Source organism: Phalaenopsis equestris, unplaced genomic scaffold, assembly GCF_001263595.1.
Source record: "Phalaenopsis equestris unplaced genomic scaffold, ASM126359v1 Scaffold000167, whole genome shotgun sequence".
NCBI classification, from domain to species: domain Eukaryota; kingdom Viridiplantae; phylum Streptophyta; class Magnoliopsida; order Asparagales; family Orchidaceae; genus Phalaenopsis; species Phalaenopsis equestris.
The window spans coordinates 655,683-676,716 of record NW_018164609.1 but is presented as its reverse complement, the minus strand read 5'-3'; the positions used below and the strand labels follow the sequence as shown (position 1 = coordinate 676,716).

Genomic DNA, 21,034 nt, shown 5'->3' with positions numbered 1-21,034 from the left:
GTCCATAATTTTATATTTCTATCCCTTCTTATGTAATAAGGGAAAAGGAGAAAAAAAAAAAAAAAAAAAAAAAAAGGATCGGTGACAGAAAATGATTCGAAAGTTTATTACACAATTTATAAGATTAAGAGAGCACGTTTTTCTCAAGTTCAAAGTGCAAACCCTTAAAAACAATAAAGTTTAATGACGAGGAAAATGCGAAGTTCTGACTAAATATGTTTAAAAATTGAAGAACAAAAATGTGACCCTCAATTCATAAATTATAAGATCTAAAAGAATTTGTACTCTATAATACAACATCAAATGTGAGTTCTAATCTTCAAATTTTCGTACCAGGAACTGTTGTACTATAGTTAGAGCATCTACCACAAAAATAAATTCTAACTGGCTCCACTCAATTTGTTGACTTCTTCTGCAAAAAAGGGGATGAATCACAATATTTTATATCCAGATACCTTGTTCCTTCATGAATCACTTTAAATATTTAAATATTTAAATCATATATATATATATATATAACATCTGAGCTTTACTTTTTTTTTTTTAACTTTCATACCGCCCAAATTATTCGTGTCACATTAAAAAAAAAATGCCATCAATTTAGCTTTTAAAAACGTGAAAAACACATTTTAATGTATAACATGTATGTAAAAAGTAAAATTTAAATACTAGATATGTAAATACATAAGAATTGAGTGGCATGTCGGTAACCAAATTTTCATTTTAACACTTCGAATTGAAAGAAGTTTGGCTCTTATCTTATCTTAAACGAGCACAAATAAAGTGCTTCTAACATATATTGTTAATAGCATATGACACTTTCTAATGATAAAATTAAAGAATACCAAAATTAGATTATTCTCCCAAGATAATTAAAGAAATTAAATACCTAATGAATGAACTATAAATAAAGGGTTCAATAAAAGGCATTCGGTTGGAATACTTCAAAGGTCGACTAGTGAAAAGCCCTCATATACCACATGTTTATTTTCATATAAAAATATTAGGCAAATAATACATCCCCAATAAATTCATTTGATCGAATATAAGCATGGGTGCAATCCATCAATTAGAAGCTTTTAACTCATGACTAAATGCACTTTCAATCTAGCAAATTTATTCTTAAAATGAATGTTTCAATGAGATGACTCAAATGACTATTTTGAGTCCAGATTAGTCCAAATCAAACATCTAAAACGTAGCTAAAATTGTTATGATGCTATATAAAGGGCTGAGCTATGTTTGAAAATTGTGTTCTCATAATCATAGTGAACAATTCAGTAAAATGAATCAAATGAATTAAAGAGCACTCAACTTTGATGTTATTAAAGCTTTTAAACATTTAAGCATTAATATATGATTATAAATAAATTTTTATTCAAGAATATTATAAAGAATACAAATATCTTCACCCACAAGAGATCTAAAATTTGAAAGAGTTTTGAAATTTGAAAAATTTTAAAGCACTTTCAGATAAACAACAACAAAAATCACTGGCAACAATCATTATTGCCTGACAACTATTGTTGGATAATTGTCATCATAAATCGATCGTCACTCTACTACCACCATCTAACCATGCATTATCATCCTACTATCATTAATTATCTAATAAGCAATGATCAACCACCATCACTTTTTGACTCTCTTAATCATCACTATTCATAAACCACACTCATGCAAATCTCTTCAGTAGTGCCAATACCCTTTAAATCTTCATCAATCTTTTGCACTACAATTCATGGAGTTTAACAGGTGGAAAAGCTAGCAAGTACTATTTTATAATTCCATTTTCTACAATTAAGAGAGAAAAAATGATTTTTTTCTTATTCATGCTCGAAAGTAAATTATCTCAAATAAACTTTAGCCTTTTCAACAACAAAATTTTCAAGATGCGCATAGCAAATGTCTATTCTGCACTATGATACATAAGAGAAAAATAAGAGGAAGATTTTCATACATGCAAATGCCACTCAAAGCCTATGTATTTTACATGTCCAACATCTAAACTTCAATTTTTACATTCATACCACCTTTTATATATATATATATATATATGAAAAGGTGTATTTCACTTTTTAAAGTTAAAATGGTGATAGTTTTTATGTGATCTTAAAGCTCGAGTGGCATAAATGTAAAAATAAAACTTTTTTGTGTTATATATGTAAATACATAAAAAGAAATCAGAGCTAGGTATGTAAATTTCCCTGCATTAATTGTTGAAGGAACTTGTGCATTTAAGTATTATATAATAGCATTAATATTTTAAAATATTAAAATTGAAGTGTTAGATATGTAAATACATAGAAGAAAGTGATACGTATCTAAATCTTAAAAAAAAAAAAAAAAGGCATAATATGATTAGTATGGAGTGAAGTTGATAGAGGATAAACATAAAAAAAGGAAGCTTCAATATCAAATTGCTAAAAGAAAAAAGACACGTATAAATACAGGACTGGACTTTAGTAATTATTTTAAAGGGAAAAAGGGAAGATGCAATGAACTGGTTCTCTTTAGCACAGGCGATTGATGGCATGGCAGCGGCGAAGGGCACACATCACCCAGCAACAATCCAAAACAGCGCATTTGGCATTTTTGGCTTACCATTCATTGAACTTTTATCCTCCACTCTTTTCCATGTCCATCTTTCTTTTCCTCTCTCCCTTTTTCCCTCCTCCTCCATTTTCATTAGATTCTCTATTTCCCCTTTTAATATCCAAAGTCAATTTTTATTACATTATTATAAATTTTACATACATTCCCCTTTATTCTTTTCTATTTACATTATATATATATCTATATATATCATCTTACATACACATGAATGAAAGTTATATTTTATAATTATGAAAACTAAATTGTGTTAGAAATATATATACATATGAATTGTTTGTACCATTCAATTTAAAACCAATTTTTTCAAACATACATATGTTAAGATATTCTCATTAAAATAATAATTAATTAAATATGATGGACCTAACGGTACCACTGACACACTGTTGGGGCCACCATGGTCATATTCATGTAATAGCATTTACCCAAACGCCCCCCCCCCACATTCTGCGGATGCTTTTCATGAACAACAATAATTCAAATTTAGAATTACTGAGACAAATATTCTTATCCATTCATAATTAAAGCGAACTTTCAGACCAGCATTGTCAAAGAAGGCACCTTATACTAACGATTAGCAGAAAACATTAAGAGAAAATCTCATGGGACAGAAATCAGCTTTCAGGACGATCGACGAAAAGCATTCTTTCGGACTATAAATCAATCAAACAGAGACTTGACAGACAATCGATAACCCTCATTGACCAAATCGGCCCCCGATTTTATTACATGCAAATGACTTTGTAATTATTAAAATGCTTCTTCGAAAAATTAATAATGAGTGGGATACTATATAATTTTGTAATATTAGAGCCTATAAATAAGATTCGATATTATGAATAAGAGAAACTTTTTGTTTGCCTACTTTCTCTCTTAATTACTTCCTAATAAAACATTTTATTTTTTGGGTGTATTTTCTCGACATTTTTTGCATTCAACATTATCCTGGTCATGTGTAAGGATAAATTGTTCTACAAATATGTTGCATATTACTACGATTTTATAATGAAATATTAGAAAAGAAATAGCGACCCAGCTTCAATGGTTATTTTACTTCATAATTACAAATCTGTTAACTACGATTTTATTCATGCCTTCAACAATAGTCACTTGGCTATGCTTTTTGATGGCATAATTTTAATTGATGATATCATAATAAAATAATTAGAAGTTTCATGTGTTAGTATTAATCAAACAATTAGAGTATTTATTACTTAATTTTTAATAAATACCATGTTAAAAAATATCATTCAATATTTATAAAAGACAAGGTCATACTTAGATATTATAGATTAAACTGATTTGAAGCTCTAAAATAAAATTTAAAAAGCCCCCACCAAATTCAATAATGTTTTATTGATTCAGTTTGTTTTTTAAAAAAAAAAAAAAAAAAAAAAGGATCTAAATTGATATCATTAAACATGTAAATATAAAAAAAGATATATGCTAAATCAAACATATTATTGCATAAATATATCAAAGGTTAGATATGATGACAGATTTAGGGGAATCGAATATACACAATGAAAAGTTGAAAAGATGCATACCTACAGGTACCCTGACAACACTAGCAAGGCAATATCACATTCCTCTTTGTTGCTTCATCGATTTTAACCGACAAAATCTACGAAGTTGCTAAGTTAGGCAGTGATAAGATTATGCAGATAATTGTTTTCTCCAATAACCTGGAGTTAATTTACCTCGCCTGTATGATCTAACTAAATTTCATTATAAAACAAATGCAAAACAGGGGCATTTACATACATACCCCCCAATTCCCATGTATTTACATATTTAACACCTCATACTTTAAAAAAAACACTATTTTAACCTTTAAAAAGTGAACTGCACTTTCATATTGCACATAAAAAACGGGTCAGCACTGATCTTGAGAAGATTTGACGGTCCCGAAGAAAAGAGAATGACGAAGGAGGATCCGACAACTGAAGATTATGAGGCCTGCTTTTCCAATTTAGTGAAGCTTTCCGAGCCAAAGCCAGCAAGGCCAAAGCTGACAGAACCGCGAAACAGACCGAAGACAATTGGAAAATATAAGAACGAGTTGATCTAAGTAAAATCTGGTTCCTTAGCATCTCCAACCACCCCAGAGACATCTAGAGGCCCCTCATTGAGGCCAAGAATTGATAGCTGAACCATATCAACCGACTGGTACAGTTGACTCATAATGACCAAACTCAACCGAATGAGCAGATCTGTGTCTACAGAGACAAATCAAATTGAGCTTCGTCGACTGACCCAGAAAGCAACCAAACAGTAAGCTCATATATGTAAAATATCAACTAACTTTAAAGCAGATGTAAAAATGTACCTTCATCACATTGTACTCTCCCAATAAAAAAGGGAGATCATTTTATGACAAGACACGATTGATATAACATTTTACCATTCACTCATCCCTCTATCTCTCTCCCTCCCTCTCCTTAAGATATATTCTTTAGGTGTAATTCATGGACAAATCAATATTCAACATCCTAAAAGGTGCAGTGAGTGTAATTCATGCCAAAAACAAGAAGAAGAGCGACCCAAAAAGAAAAAAACTCATAATTGAGACACCGATAATATGAAATACAACAAATAGTTTATGAACCAACAGATCCAAGAGTTAAATAATCAAATGTTGGATTGTCATTCGAGATACACTGGCTCGAGGAAGAGCACAACCCTCGAGAGAAAGGGCTAGCGCCCAATGACCAAAGAGGCCCCCCAACCCCAGAGAGAGAAGACCCTCGCTACTTAAATAGTGTTAGGTAGGCACCGATCAACCAGCATCGGTTCAAGCCTACTGAGTAGCCTGATAACCTAAAAATGCATTCTCTAGGCAATTCTCTGAAGCGCGCTCCCCATAAAGATTCAATATCCCACACTGGAGTTTTACAAGGGAAGGACCAACCCGGCCAACAACATAGCCTCGTTTGAGTCGACTGTGTGTTTGTTAAGGATCACCGACACACTGAAATATCTTCTCTTCTTTATCAAGCTGAGGAAGTCGGCCCTCAAGTGGTTCAATGCACTACTGCTAGGAGTAATTGCATTGTTCGTTGATTTCAAGCAAATGTTTGTGGTGGTGTTGGAAAAAGCACAAAAACCTCAAAAAAAACTCACAGGGCCTGCAGATCCAACAGAGCAAGAGCCTTCACTCATTCATCGCACGCTTCCAAAAGATGTTGGGAAGTGTTGGATCTGGAGTCCAATGGCTCGTGTCGCCCTAGCTCAAGGGTTGAAAGAACGACCCTTCCCGTACGTATTGAGTTTGCAGCAACCGAAGAAGCTGACAGTTTTGTTAGACCTGACCAACAATCACATATCAACCTCCGGAAGATGCAGTTGGAAGAGTGCAAGAGACACTCTAGAGGACAAATTTTGGCACATCAAGTGCAGAGGTAGGATTATTTCTGGTGAACGCTTCAAAAAGATGTCGGGAGATTCTCAAAGAGATGCTAGCAATGTCTGAAATATGTATCACTGCAACGCTAGTCAACACACAAACAACAACCCATTGTTAGCCCATAGCTTTTTGTCGTATGAGGACGCGACACCCTCGAACCCTTCTCTCCTGTCGTGAGGCCAACAAAAATGTTTGCTTGCTATGGATTATTTTTTTAAGGAATTGAGGCCAAGGTACTCGCACGAATCACCGCAAAGGTCATTCGAAACTTCATCCGCCTGATCTAATATGTCAATATGATCTACCACCTGTAATCATCACAGATAACAGAACATAATTTATTAATCAAGTGGTGAAAATTTTTTGACAAAGCTAATGGATCAGTTTGAAGTTTGCGTCAGTACATCATTCTTAAACAAATGGGAGGGTTGAAGCACCAAACAAGTTCATCCTAAACTTACCGAGGAAAAAGATTGAAGGAGCTAAAGGAAATTGAGTCAAGATCCTTCTATCTTCTCTGGGCGATTCGAATGAAACTGCCCACGGCGACCAGGCAAACCACATTCATGAGGTCACACGAGATGGAGGCAATGTTGTCGATAGAATATTATCATCACAACTATCACAACCAAAAAGCGATGACAACCTCTGTGTTTGACAAAGTAGGTTAAGCCGATTGACAGGAAACAAACGACGATGGAGTAATGCTTGCACCCGACCTTGCGGAGGAGAAACAAGCTGACTCAGCTATTTGGCAAAAAGAGGTGAAGAGACGGACGACTTGATACTATATCAAGCACGTTCGAAAAAAATTTTGCCGACGAGACATAGGGTATGTTTTGCGCAGCAGCCAGGCCGTTGCGCGGCACCGCCCCGCGATTATTTCAAGTTTGGCCGGCATCTCGTCCACGGCAAACCGCGAATTAGGCCGAACGCAAAATGTCGACGGATACTCATGGCCCAGCTTCGTCGCCATTGCGTTAAATGGGTTTTACGCTCGTGCCCTCAACTTCCTAAACTCGAGCGGAGCTTCCCCTTTCCCGAATCTCCTCAACTCCTGAATCTCATCCTCTTCTCAAACAAACCCGTAGAAGCGGGCAGCGGTGGAGGCATGGTGATCCTGCCAATCCCTTTCTATACTGTTTTTTTCATTTTTATGAGGTTTGGGGGTTTACGCTTTGGGGTTGGACTGGGGGTCTCGTTCACTTTGTCTGCCCGGTTTTTGCAGCCATTAGGAACATGTTGTGGACGTATGATTTGTGCCATGGGAGTTTGAGATGGAGACAAGGCTGGGTAGATGGGCGATGGAGGTTGGGAATCTATGTTTTGGTGTCGGGGCTGGAGATCTTGGTAGAGGTTGTTGGTGTGGTTCTTATTGTGATTTTTGTTGCCTTGTGGGATTTGCGTATGTCTGTTTCTTTTCTTTAGATCATGGCTTCCTTCCTTTTAACTTTGTTGGGCATGATCTTGTGGGTTGGATCACTTCACCTCTGTTTGTTAATCATTAACATGTGGTCTTTTTCAATATAATGGTGGTTTATTTATTTGTGAGCTGGCACTAATAAGCTTATTGTTGAGGTACCGCATATCTATTATATAGGTATTAATTGCTGAGGATGATTTTTATATGTAAAACACCTAAACTTTAACGTTTATGCTCATAACACTCAAATACCTTCATATCACAATCTAAAATGCCACTTCACTAATTTTTGCACTTTTTTCATGCATAGATCTCTAGCACCAAAATCTTATAATTATAAAAATATCAAACTAGGTGTTCGATGTGTAAATTCATAAAAACTTTGTGGTTCTTTTGTAAATTTCCTTCATTTTAATTCCATCATGCCATCGATATAAAGCTGCCAAAAAACTATGTATCAACAGACAACGGAATTCTTTTTAGTTGTCGTTTCACTTATTACATTACTTGTTGGACTAGGGGGGTTTTTTCCTCTTCCTTTATCACTATCCGTACTCACCGTTAAGTTGGTTGAGCATCTGAATTTTTGAACTGTTTCGAAGTAAAATTTAGCTTCAGAATTATAAAATATGTCGCTCGTACAGTTATATTTGAAACAATTTTATCAAATAGAGTCAGCATGGTCATTTTGCCAGAAACAGCTGCCCCAAATTTGTTTTCACACAGCTGCACCAAATAGACAGCTAGCTTTCCCGCAGCAGCTTCCCCACAACAGCTTCCTCGGGCAGCGCAGCTGCAGCTGAGAACCTGAGAAGCTGCAGCTGCGCCAAACAGAATCATAGTGTTGAAGAAAGCTGACCCAGCTACGCGAGAAGTAGTGGAAAGCTTGACCAGATGTGGATCGGGTCATTTATCATTGACAGGTTGGACGCCTTCAAAGCATACAAGCTAAAAACCTATAAAGAGAAAGAAATTTCTCGAATGTGGAGCGAAGATGATTTTCTTGTATCCCAATAATGAGAATCTGTTATTGTTCCAACCACTGTATTTTATTGTCAGTTGTATAAAATTGGTTAAGTAAAAAAATTACTAATGGTACATACAATCCTAAGTACGACCGACACTCAGGAAACTTGAGAAGTTTATGTAATGGATCAGAAAAATTCGGAGAACTCAAATCGGCCCATTGGCAATGTTTCCATCCGAGTCATAAAATTGACAGCAACCGATAACCACCGATCAATAAAAATTATCTAAATAACCGACAACCAAGAACAACCATATGATCGGTGAATCAGACAAGAATCAACCCACAACGCTCAAGTATCAATAAAACTCATTTCTTCTAGCTTGAAGCGGGTCAGGCTCTGGAGGTGATTTCCTAACTATTAGTGACAAGATTTGTGATAGGTAGCATATGAATCACCTCAACAATATTTCTAGATGGTTATCCCCTTGAAAGCTAGACAAGATCCACTTAATATGCATGACGTAAGATACAGCCCATACAAAGCGACGACTTAACCAAGCGCCGAGACATTGGAGGTATAACACTTGAGTTCGCATATAGCATAAACTTTCTATAATCATACTCATCCATTCAGATTCAATAAACTTTTTTATCAATTGGACTTTTAGCTTCACAAAAAAACCCAATTCGGATTTTCCTTCGATCGATTGAATCACCCTCACTAAAATAATTACTCGACGCAGGCGTTTACAATAAAAAGAATAAACTCAAAGATATGACAAGCACATCAAGGTAAACACTTATTTTTTCATAAATCGAGTTAGGCTTACAAAAATCGAGCTATAAAAAAATCATAATACATATAATTATGAAACGTCGTAAAAAAGATCAAACCAATTCTCTCTAATGTCATTTGGAGATACGCATTCAAACTGGAGAAGCCTGTCGAAAACAAATCTCCCGCCACAAACGATCAACTTATCATCAAAATATTTCAATCGTTGTTGAACTTGACGAAGACCAAACTTCACTTCATTCTATTCTCGGTGCATTGCAAGAGCCATGTCTGAGCCAACCACCACCTTCTCTTCTAAAATAGCAATGTGGTTCTTTATCTCCACAACATCAACCTCCAAATTAATGACTCGGACTTGCATCTCGAACACTACGGCCTTAGCTTGCACCGAAGAAGTATTGTTGGATCCCAATCTTTTTTACAATGGAAAAGTATTCTTTGTTTCTTGCAAGTTCCCAGCGAGCGGTGACCACTTCTGACAACAAATCTATAACTCCCTAGGAGGGTCGTTTGATGGAAAAGAGACAGTACTGCCCATGACTGTGATTCATCAACAGCTCAGACAGATTATTCACAGGGATCGGGTCATCCAACACCAAAATCTTCGTGTATGCTCGCTCGTCCTCTAAAGCCGAAGATATTTTTAACCTCTATGTCGAGTGGGATTTTTAAAAAAAGGGGCATTTACATACATATCGCCGAATACTTACGTGTTTACATATCTAATACCTAAATTTTATTATTTTTTTTAAAATTTTATGGATATTTACATACATTCCACCGAATTCTTATGTATTTACATATCTAACACTATTTTTTTCTTTTTCACATTTTTATAAACAAAAATTTTGATATCATTTGATTAATTTTTATATATTATTTATTATCTAATCAATTTGAGCCAAAATAAGCCGAACACGATCGAACAAAATTTTGTTCGTGTTCGGCTCGTTTAAAAATCGAGGTAAAAAAATTTGTTCGTGTTCAACTCGTTTGTTTATCAAACGCATCGAACAAGAGCTACTTAGCGAGCCGAACACGAGTTGTTCGCGAACGACGAGCTTTTTTGGCACCCCTCCTAGGGGGAGTCCAACTTTGCCTTCACCATTCAGTCAACAACGAAGACTAACCCCCACCTCCCTCCCCACCCTAAGCTTCACGGCAAAAAATTCAACCTAATACTAGTGGGAGAAGAGCTTAGCAAAAAACTCACCATTTGACTTCATTGTGGCCATCTTTTCCTACATGGCTCGATTTTCCTCATGTGACCAAGAGCAATTCTAATTGCAGAGTGCCACGCTTTGGCCATCACTACTTATTCTTTCGTTGCCTTTACCCTCTCCTCAGTCCCTACCAGCTTTTCCAGAGCGTCCAATCGCTCGAAGAAGAACCATCGACAGGAAATGAGAAGCCTCTGAAACCATCGGTTAAGACATATTGATCGCTTGACATATGCCTGAGAGCTTGTGTTCCATTAGGCCTCCTCATAAGCACAAGAAAAGATGACATTAGCTGGAGTCAAAGTAAAAAATCGCAGTGGGGAGTCAAAATACCGATCTTCCTTGAGATCGATTAGAGTAAATTAATCGTCTGAACTGTTGCTCATCTTCACCCCCTCATCTTAAGTGGAACACACCCAAGTGTGGATCTCTTACGCTTCTTCCAAGATAGGGAAGAAGAAAATCACTCAGATCAGTTGCGGGAGCCTTCCCTTTATGACACACCTCTTGGGCGGGGGAGGAGGGCTTGAACTCGAACTCAGGTCCAGTCCGGTCGACTAGAGAAGAACAACTTGCTACATCCCTGGCATGAAGATCGATGAAGGAAGGAGTGACCGACCAAGGGGTGTCAGATATTATATATTGCCCTACCAATGCCTCACTGAAGACTCCACTAGGTTCGTCGTCCTTTCGACCACTTGATTGTGTGCCCAAGGGACCTGCAACCGACAGAGAAATCTTAGTGGGCGTCGAAATAATTTTTTTTCTAAAAAAATTAGCTCGCCAATGGCATTCATTTGAAAAATAATAGAAGAAATAGACTTAAATAAACCATTTTAGGACTTTCCAAATCTTCCTCGGAATGGACCACCAGGGGTTTATGTCGGCCCACAACTTCAACAGTTTCGAGGTGGAAGGTTTCAGCACGATCAATGGTACTGCCTTCTTCTTGCCTACTCAGGCAACAACGTTGCCTCCCTCTCGCCCTCCCAAGAGCCGGAGGTTGTCCAATCCTCCTCGATCATTTAACTGAAGGTGTATGAATGTAAAACCTGGTTGACAATTGTTAAGTTGAGATACGGAAAGACTGTAAGTTGTTGCTCTTCGACGCCCCTAGCCTCGACCAACACTCAATCTGAAACCTTTTTCTTCGACTTCACAAGAGCACCACAGTACAATCTAAATCTATCATCACCAGAGAGAAGACCCCAAGCAGAATTTAAACTTCCAATCCTTCACTCTATTTTCTAGCCCCATAACCTCGAACCTGTTGACCGATGCGAACTAAATGAAGCTATCCAAGTCGACCCGGAATAAAAACATATAACTTAAAATGCTCCATCGACCAAAAGATCCATGGCCGAAGTCCGAATATAATGTAAGTCATCACTGTCGCTATGGAGTTCGAGAGAATTTTGGAGGGAATGACTCGGTAATGATTAAAGATAGCCCGCAATTCCCAGCAAAAAAAAATAGCCAGAGAGATTGAAGTGTAACTAATCTTCATATAAAATAGTGTCAAACGAAGTGGTCGCTTAATCGTTCTCGTCAGCGACCCGAATCTTCAGTATGGAATCAGACACAGGTCTCCCGCAACCGAACCACTTCCCCCAAAGTAATCGACGATCGATGATTCGACATGACGATCTTAAGGCCTTTGGAGAATACTTCAGAGCCATCAAGCAAAGTGTAAAAAGAAAAGGCCGAGGTAATGAAAAAAAAAAAGAGAAAAGGACAATAAAAGCGTAGGGTCATCAAATCCCTCAACCTTATATATAAGGAAACAAAAGAAGTTGAAACGTCTCACAAGGGTTAAAAATGGAAATATACAGTAATTTTGAAAACGAGTTGAAAATTATCCTGAAAAAAAAAATATACTTTACATGACGGTCGGTCGCTGTTTTGACTAAGACATATCATTGTAAAAACAAACCCTTATATAAAACTTCTCCCACAAACTTAAACTTGTTCACCCGATCCGCTCAGCTTGTGCCTAGACTACACGAGGTCTCTCCCAGACATCCGATGGTTCCTAGCGAAGAGTGGTCATCTCTTCCTCCATCTTGTCCACTTTCTCCACAAGAGCAAGCAATTCGTGTATCTCTTCACTTTGATAGATCCCGACCGAAAGCGGAGAAGTTCTTGATATTGTCCAGGCGGTGAGCAAAGACCTTAGAGATAGCTGACATCCACTAGTTGCTTCCATGCGGGTCTCGAGAGGATTACCTACGTTGTCAATCCCACACTTTCTCGCTCGAGAATCAACCGTCCCCGACTGCGCCTGGGCGGTCTCCATTAGCACTGCAATTGGGTTCTCACAAACATTTACAGGAGGCGAGTCATCACTCGAGACTATCGAAAGGAATAAGCTACACCAAGAGCAACATAAAGAAGAAAGGGGATTCCCTAGAAAAAAAAAATCAAAATCTAATGAGTATGATTGAAGCTCCTCATAGCAAGCAGTCGATCCAACTCAGATGATGTCAGTGACAACGCTTTCATCGGGTGGTGCAGAGCAACATCAGCTTATTGGGCAACAACATAGCACTAGTAGCTTCTTGTGTATCGGGCAACGACAGAGCAACAACAGCATCTTCAATGGCTCCTTCGGTTGGTGCGTTCCATGCCACGATAGAAGATTGAGCCGACAGAGCGATGGTTGAGTTGGTTACTTGAGCCAAGGAAAGAATCAAACGAACCCACCTAATGCACCGGCGTGAACATATTTTTCTTCTTAACGACGACTTTCTTCTTCATTTCACCTCCCGGTCGGTACCGCTTCTTCGGTCTCTCAAAGGTAGCACGAAGCATATCTTTGTTATGGATATCATCATGGGAGTTTGACACATTTTTCATTAAAATGCTTGGAAACCAGCTAATTTAAACGAGAAGAAATGCATGGCAAATATGAAATGTGAAGAGTCATGTCACGCTTGTCTTATTTATAAGCCTCAAATGTGCAGAAATCAAGAGGTTTTAATTATTGAATCTTTTATTAATAATAAATGCAATCAATTTTTTACATTAAATTTTCTTATTCCTATCGTAGTGTTGCTTTCAAGTGGTTATAGAATCAGAGAATTATAATATATGCATCAAAAAAAGGGCTAATATATGCATCCAAAAAAGGGCCAGCGTTGAACCTAAGGAGATATGACTGTACAGATGACCCCGCCAACAACATATTATGAGGCCCGCTTTTCTAATAGAGTGAAGCTGACCGAGCCAAAGCCATTAAGGCCAAAGCTGACCAAATTGCGAGACAAGCTAAAGACGACCATAGGATATAAGAACGAGCCGATTCAGAGAAAACCTGGTTCCTTAGCTTTTCCAACAACCCCAAAGACATCTAGAGGTCCCTCATCAGGAGTCAATGATTGATAGATGGACCATATCAATCGGTCGACTGATACCGACCAAACTCTACCGACTGAGTTGATCCCATCGAGTCAAGCTGATCTCAATCAACCGAGACAAATCAAATTGGGTTTAGTCGGCTGGTCCATAGAGCAACCACATGATAAGCTCATAGATGTAAAATACCAAGAATACCCCGTAAAAACCCATTTAATATAGACAAAAATATAATATCATCACAATGTACTATCTCTTCTATAAATAGAAATCATTTTATGAATAAAACACGGCTAATACAAAGTCCTACTATTCAATCCCCCTTCTTTCTCTCTCCCCTCTTACATTTTATTTTTTGGGTGTGATTCACAAACAAATCAGAATTCAATACAGGCATAAATAAGATAATATACAAGTAAAAACTGAAATTTAGTTGTCAGATACGTAAATACAAAGGAATTGAGTGGTATATATGTATATCTTCCATAATATTAAGCGTAGGGAGATCCAAAATGAGGACATGTAGTTTATTTTTCTACGTAGAATTCAAAGATATACAAATGAACTAACTAGCTTCCAGGCAGTTCAAACTGTTGCGGTTAAATCTCATAACACAAAATCATATTTTGCAGTAATATGGCACAAAATATATGCTGAAATCTTCATGGAAAGCCATAAGATGGTAACAGAATAAGGCTTAGAATATCATGCTTGTATTAGCTTTACCTGCTGCAAAAAAGAAGACAGGGGAAGCAACACACTCCCTTCGCAGGTATTACGCTGCTGAGGTTCAAATGGATTGTCTCAGCCTGCACCATTGTGCAAGCACCGCTAGTGTTCATTAGAGTCAGTAAACAAAAATGGACAAAAATGGAGATGAATAAATCAATGGGCTTTTAAGTTCACTTTCAGTTTCAGCGTTGCCCGAAGATGAATAGAATAAATTATTTTAAAAAAAAAACTTATTTCTAATGATGTTCAATTAAGTTAAATAGCAAGTGACCTTTTCTTGTTCTTAAGTGTTATTAATTTTGAGTTTTGGGGAACAGATTGGCTCAAAATATCCTAATCAAATTTTCTTATGAAATTTATGCTTAAAACATAGAATTTAGTATAAAATAAATGCCATACAACTTGTTATTAATTTATCAAATATTATACTCATCCAAAAACAAGTTTAAAGATAAAACATCCACCTTGACCAAACTTCAGCGTGATATCCTAAAACCAATCTTCCTCCAAATTTATAGTAGAGTGGGAGTCAGCGATGCATCGTGTAATGTGTGTGTACACACTAATGAGCCATATCAATTTTCAGCAGTTAAAATCACAACCCAGTTTATTTTATTGGGATACAAACAATTTATTTACGGTATGTTTGCTTGTGTTTTGTTCCAATATACTTAATAGATAATTTAATTTACCAAAAAAAAGTGAACAAATACATTTTTAAACAATTTCTACCCAACCCTTGGTGATGACAATAAGACGTGAAATTTATTAAATCCTCTCTATGGCCAACATGCATATTTCTCACAAGAAACAAAAATCAGAAAATTTGGATCATATCCTTTCCCAAAATTAATTCTTATATTGCACTAATCTCAAAATAAATTCAAGAATTCTAAAGCCAATCATAGTTAACCTTTAGAATAAATATGATCGCCAATTTTTTTCCAAACAAATTCAATTTTTCATCGAGTAAAAAAAACCTTCACTAACTTTATCCTTGGTCAAAGAAGTGAGGTAAAATACCTTTACATTAAATTGTTCTTTTATTTTTATTACTTTTGTTTCGTTTAATTCCTTGAAACCAAAAGAAGTGTTGAGGAAAATTGTCCAAAAAATTTAATCGCTTCTTATGTTCTTGCTTTAAGCAAGAATAAAACTAAAACAAATGATGTCTAACACTTAGTGCAGGTAAACAACATGTACCAGACAGTAAAGAATAACATGTGGGCGTGTTTTCTATCCAATTAACAATTAATATGTATAACTACAGCATAACGTCTCAATATATACCAAGCTTCTAAACAAGTTTAGCTAAAAGAAAAACAAGTTTAGCTAAACACTGCTTTTCTTTGTTTTGTTTTGACTCGGTTTCAGTCCTTGTTTTGAATCCAAGCTTAATTTTCTAGAAAAGCATAGACAGTTTGGTTCTTTGATTTGAGTAAGAACCGAACCAAGCTGGTCAATGCACTTCCCTTACAATGTATATTTTTGAATTCACACCAAGCTACTTGAAAAGATCCATTACCAAGAAACAGTGAATGACTAACTTAGATTCATGATGTAGATGCTACAAAAAGCCAATTTCAAATGCTACAAAAAGCCAATTTCAAATCCTACCTGAAAGGTCTGATGTGATTTACAGTCTTTAGATTTGAATCCTCCCTGCCGCATGAGAAAAAATTAAGGGAATTTACCTACGTGGCACACTATTCTTATGTATTTACATTTCTCAAACCTAAGCCTTCATATTTACACAGCACTCAATACTTTAATATCACATAGAAAATAGCACTATTACCACATTTTAAAAGTTAAATACACCTTTTCTTGCATAGGTTTAAAAATCCAAAGTGATATGTATGTAAATATAGAATTTTATGTATGCGAAATGTAAATACATAAGAATTGTGTGCTATGTATGTAAATTTTCCTAGATTTAAATCCAACGCTTACAGAAAAGCAGGTGCTAAAGTAAGAACAAAACAATTTTCCATGGCTTGCAGATTATAAGGACAAATTGATCTTATCCTGGCCTAAGGATGCACCTCTGCCTACACATAGGACCAACTCAAGGTTGAGGACCAGAGCCAATGGAATATGCCGATGTGCAAATATATGGAGCTCTCTTACAGGGTATCGAACTCCTAAATGCACAGCAGATTTGCTAAAAGTAGTTTAGTTTTAACTTGTACATGGCTTTATTGTATTCATTAGCAATGCTCAAACGATCTTAAATATACTTCTTACTGGGCTTGTACCATTAGAATAGAATATGAAGAAGCACAAGAAATGGCAAAGGTGATTACATGAAGGTCTTGCTAAATATTATTTTGGTATAGAAAATGAGAGGTACCGATCTGTAGACATTTCTTGCATCTTTCATTATTGAAAAATAAAGCCCGTAAAATTAAATGAAGGAATGAAGGAATTAAGTTACTTCCCATCCATTTATAACTCTGGCCCACTGCAACAAAACTGCTTCGCGGCTTGGAGTCAGCTGTCTGGAAAGGAGGCTGGCAGAATCTCCTGAAGATGTACAAGAAAAGAAAAGAAATACTTGCACACTCCCTACGCAGGTATTATCCTGTTCAGGTTAAAAGGGTATTTCTCAGCCAGTATGCCTCCATAGTGGCAAAAATGGCCTATGATATGGCAGGCATGGGCACCCCTGGTGCAGATTAATGTCAAATAAAAGCAAACATTTTGTAACGCTTCATTACTGCAGCAAACTAAACAAACACAACCATCAGAACAAAGCAAAACATGTTTTGCATTTTTTAGCATAATATCGACTTACATATAGAACAAAGCAAAACATGTTTTGCATTATTTAGCATAATATCTATTTAGTATAATATCGACTTACAAACAGAACAAAGCAAAACATGTTTCAAAACATGTTTTGCATTATTTAGCATAATATCGACTTACATAGGCCCAATAGGAAATGCCAACTGTTTTAGCCAATTGGAGTCATTTTCAAGCTTCTGGCAATACGAAAATGCAAATAAGCTCCTGTCCAAAAAAATGAAAGCATGAGTTCGCAACTTCACACGTAATAAATAGAAAGCAAGGAAGAACCTTTATGGTAATCTTCCTTGGAGTTCAATTGGTAGCTTGCAGCTAGAAAATGCGTTTTAAAAGCAGTGAAGTTCTCTAAATTTCGTCATTTGGTTGCATATAGTTAGAAATTAAATTGCAGGTATACACTCCATAAACACATTCAAACATTTGAACGTGATGGATTTTGACCTCACAAAATGTATGTTTTCAAGCTAGGCAGCCAAATCAGCACTGGAAAGACACAAGGGTAATGGACAGGCCAAAAATAAATAAGCATGGAAGTCATCCATAACCAACGTGCTTTTAAAATAAGCAACAACAACAAAGCCTTAATCCCATTAAGTGGGGGTCAGCTACATGAATCCGTTTTCTCCATTCTATTTAGTGTCAGATTTTCATTTAATTCTAATAAATTAATATCATTTTTATACAATAAGCCCAAAAAAAGCTTAAACCAGTTAGCATGAACCTATATAATATAATGTAAAAATGAAAAAAAAAAGGGGGAATCCTATTCCTAAAGAAAATGCAGTGACAAAAAAAGGCTGTAAACTTCTGCACAAAATGACAGCCTATCAAGAACACAAGATCCTTGAGGAGAAAGGTTCTCCGTCTTATTGATTGAATATAAGACTTTAAATCAGCATACATGATGAATAAAAAAAGAAATAAATGAGAAGTACAAGCACAATTATGAGGTTATAAATACATATATCACTAGAAGTACTCTCCTAGTACAAACCCCCTCTGGCTGGGGTGAATGTATTGGTTTTTCCATATTCAGCTTCCTGGTCAGGAAATTTTTTAGGGTCGATTTGACATTCTCCATCTACCTTATACAACGGAGCGTCATTCTTTAAATCTAATATAGTTAACTTAAGAGATTAAATGCAAATGCCACTAGGTAGTTTATAAACATAAAATTATTAATTTGTTAGTTTGGGAATATCAAATTTGAACTCTCAGAGACTCACTTTCTCACCACGCTAAGCTTTAAAGTAAACCATCCACAAGCAAGAAGCCAAAAGATGTGAAACACTGTAAGCTAAAGCATATCCTTACAGAACAAATCAATGAATAACATAAACTGCAGCCTACCTTTTACCGGCGTATGGCATAGCTTTCAGGAACATAGATCTCCCCACCAACTTCACCATGCTGCTCTCCACTGATAGTTTTCCTGGCAGCAAGAAACTCAACACTCATAGCTTCCATGCCCTGCTTCAAAGCTTCCTCTGGAGTTCCATACCCATGCTCATTAGCATATTTGCGAACATCTTCTGTAATCTTCATAGAGCAGAACTTAGGTCCACACATTGAACAGAAATGTGCAACCTTGGCACCCTCAGAGGGAAGTGTCTCATCATGGAAGGTCATCGCAGTCATTGGATCCAATGATAAAGCAAATTGATCAACCCATCTAAACTCAAAGCGTGCCTTGCTTAGGGCATCATCCCAGGCTTGTGCATGGGGATGACATTTTGCCAAATCAGCAGCATGGGCAGCTATTTTGTATGATATAACACCAGCTTTCACATCATCACGATTTGGCAGCCCAAGATGTTCTTTAGGTGTAACATAACAAAGAAGTGCAGTGCCAAGAGCTCCAATGTTGGCTGCACCAATGGCTGAGGTAATATGATCATATCCAGGAGCAATATCAGTTGTCAGGGGACCGAGTGTATAGAAAGGTGCCTCGTTGCACCAATCCAACTGTTTAGCGATGTTTTCTGGAATTTTGTGCATTGGGATATGTCCTGGGCCTTCATTCATCACCTACAAAATCAAAAGAACAAAACAATATAATTTTAAAACCACTAGACTAATCCTCAAAAATGGCAAACATCATTGGAAATTTCAAACACATAATTGTGTTAAAGACAAATATGGACTTAAATAACATAACAAGCACAAGCAAACGCTAAAAGTATGCACACGTCAAAAGCATAGAAAGTTATAGTTTATATGATTCAGTATTATTATATTCTGTTTTTTTTTTTTAATTCTATGTGAAACCTGCTATGATGTCAGCACCTATATGAACGGGATGTGTTCTATAGTATTTGAAAAGGTCTACTAGGTCTAACTCTTGACTGCACGATTTTAACTAAACCAATAAAATACCAACAAACATTCCAATGCAAATTGATAAATGTACGCCTATGTGCTGCTGAAGTTCCACTATGTCACTGTTGTTCCTGACACTTAGATTTTTTTGATTGTACGCATGTTCCTTACGATCACATTGTTGACCTCATTTTTAGTGAGGTCTTAGTCTCCTACTCTTAGAACCTAAGATCTAGCTCTGGGAGTTCTTATTGACCATCTTAGCGGACTAGCAATGGCCCACCTCCCGTAGAACTTCAAGCCACTTCTTGACTCATTTTTGTGACGAACTCGCATGAGTGGTTCCAAGCACTCAACTTCTAGTTGCAAGGGCTAAGGACCAACATGTAGAGGGACCGAAAATGAGTTCCTATAGGATCAAACAGCCTTAGGTGAACCCTTTGTAACTCGATTACTCGTGAACGCCGCAATTCACGCACTCACTGCACCACACACGACTTTGACTTGTTTGACTCGTCCGCCGGCAAACTCGTCTGGACGATCCCGGATGACGAAACGAACCGCACCGACGCGTCCGGAACGTCAATTTTAGCTAGGAAGAACACCCGCATTGTTATGTTTTCGCGTACGAGCGACTAGCACGGATATCGATACACTTTTTTTTTTATTTAACGAGGCACGGGTTCGAGCTCAGCTCAAGTGCAATTCGGGCTGAACTCAGGCGGCTAAACGATTTTTCAGATTTCAAAATTTTAAAATTTCAAATTTCAAATTTCAAATGAATCATTTAATCAGTCTTAATAAAATTAAATTAGGAGTTATTATATGCCAAATAAAACTCCTCCCCCATTGGAAATTCATTAATTACCCGCCCATTATCGCATAACGGACTTTTTAGAATTCCTCGAATACAAGATCCCGCTTAGCTCCTTCCTGACATTGGACTCCATCCTCCTCTCACGACGAGACTCGGCTCCCTCCTCGGCACCGAGTCTCGACTGCTCGACTCCCGCTCGCCTTCTCCCCCTCTCTGCACTGCGCCTCTTCCTCCTCTCGACAGACCCCCGTGTCCCGCTGGAGCCTGCTTCACCCTCCGCTGCACCGAAGCCCTCGCTCGCATGTCCTCCACTGCACCGAGGTCCTCGCTTGCCTCTCCTTCTCTGCGCCGAGGATCTCGCCCGATCTCCCTCTCCCGAGCTTTCTCTGCTCGATCCTGTGCTACGCCGAAACCTTCGCTCTGCTCTCCCTGCTCACGCCAAACAGCAGCTCGACGCTGCTCCTCCCTGAACCAAAGGTCGCGCTCCCTCGTCGCTTGTTCTCCTCTGCGACTCAACGCTGCGAACCGAGCTCTCATCTCCCGCCCGCCTCCGCTCCCCTCCGCTCCTTT

At 37.3% G+C, this 21,034-nt stretch overlaps 1 protein-coding gene and 1 long non-coding RNA gene across 3 annotated transcripts in view; both read right to left on the bottom strand.

Annotated features, from left to right (window-relative positions):
- Positions 1-203: 203 nt before the first annotated feature.
- Positions 204-15,475, bottom strand: LOC110022080. Of its 2 annotated transcripts, none has more exons than XR_002293731.1 (2): positions 14,512-15,475; positions 204-412 (listed from the first exon to the last, which is right to left on the bottom strand). It is a non-coding gene; the product is annotated as an uncharacterized LOC110022080 (long non-coding RNA). The 2 variants fall into 2 exon arrangements; XR_002293732.1 differs by lacking the exon at positions 204-412 and adding an exon at positions 4,057-4,835.
- Positions 15,476-17,223: 1,748 nt separating this feature from the next.
- Positions 17,224-21,034, bottom strand: part of LOC110022078 (phosphomethylpyrimidine synthase, chloroplastic) — a 15,727-nt gene continuing 11,916 nt past the window's right edge. The window contains exons 5-6 of the mRNA XM_020720864.1: positions 18,679-19,356; positions 17,224-17,532 (exon numbers count right to left, since the gene is read on the bottom strand). Of these exons, the coding sequence (XP_020576523.1) occupies positions 18,682-19,356 (675 nt within the window). The 3' untranslated portion in view covers positions 17,224-17,532; positions 18,679-18,681. The remainder of the gene's footprint in view (positions 17,533-18,678; positions 19,357-21,034) is intronic.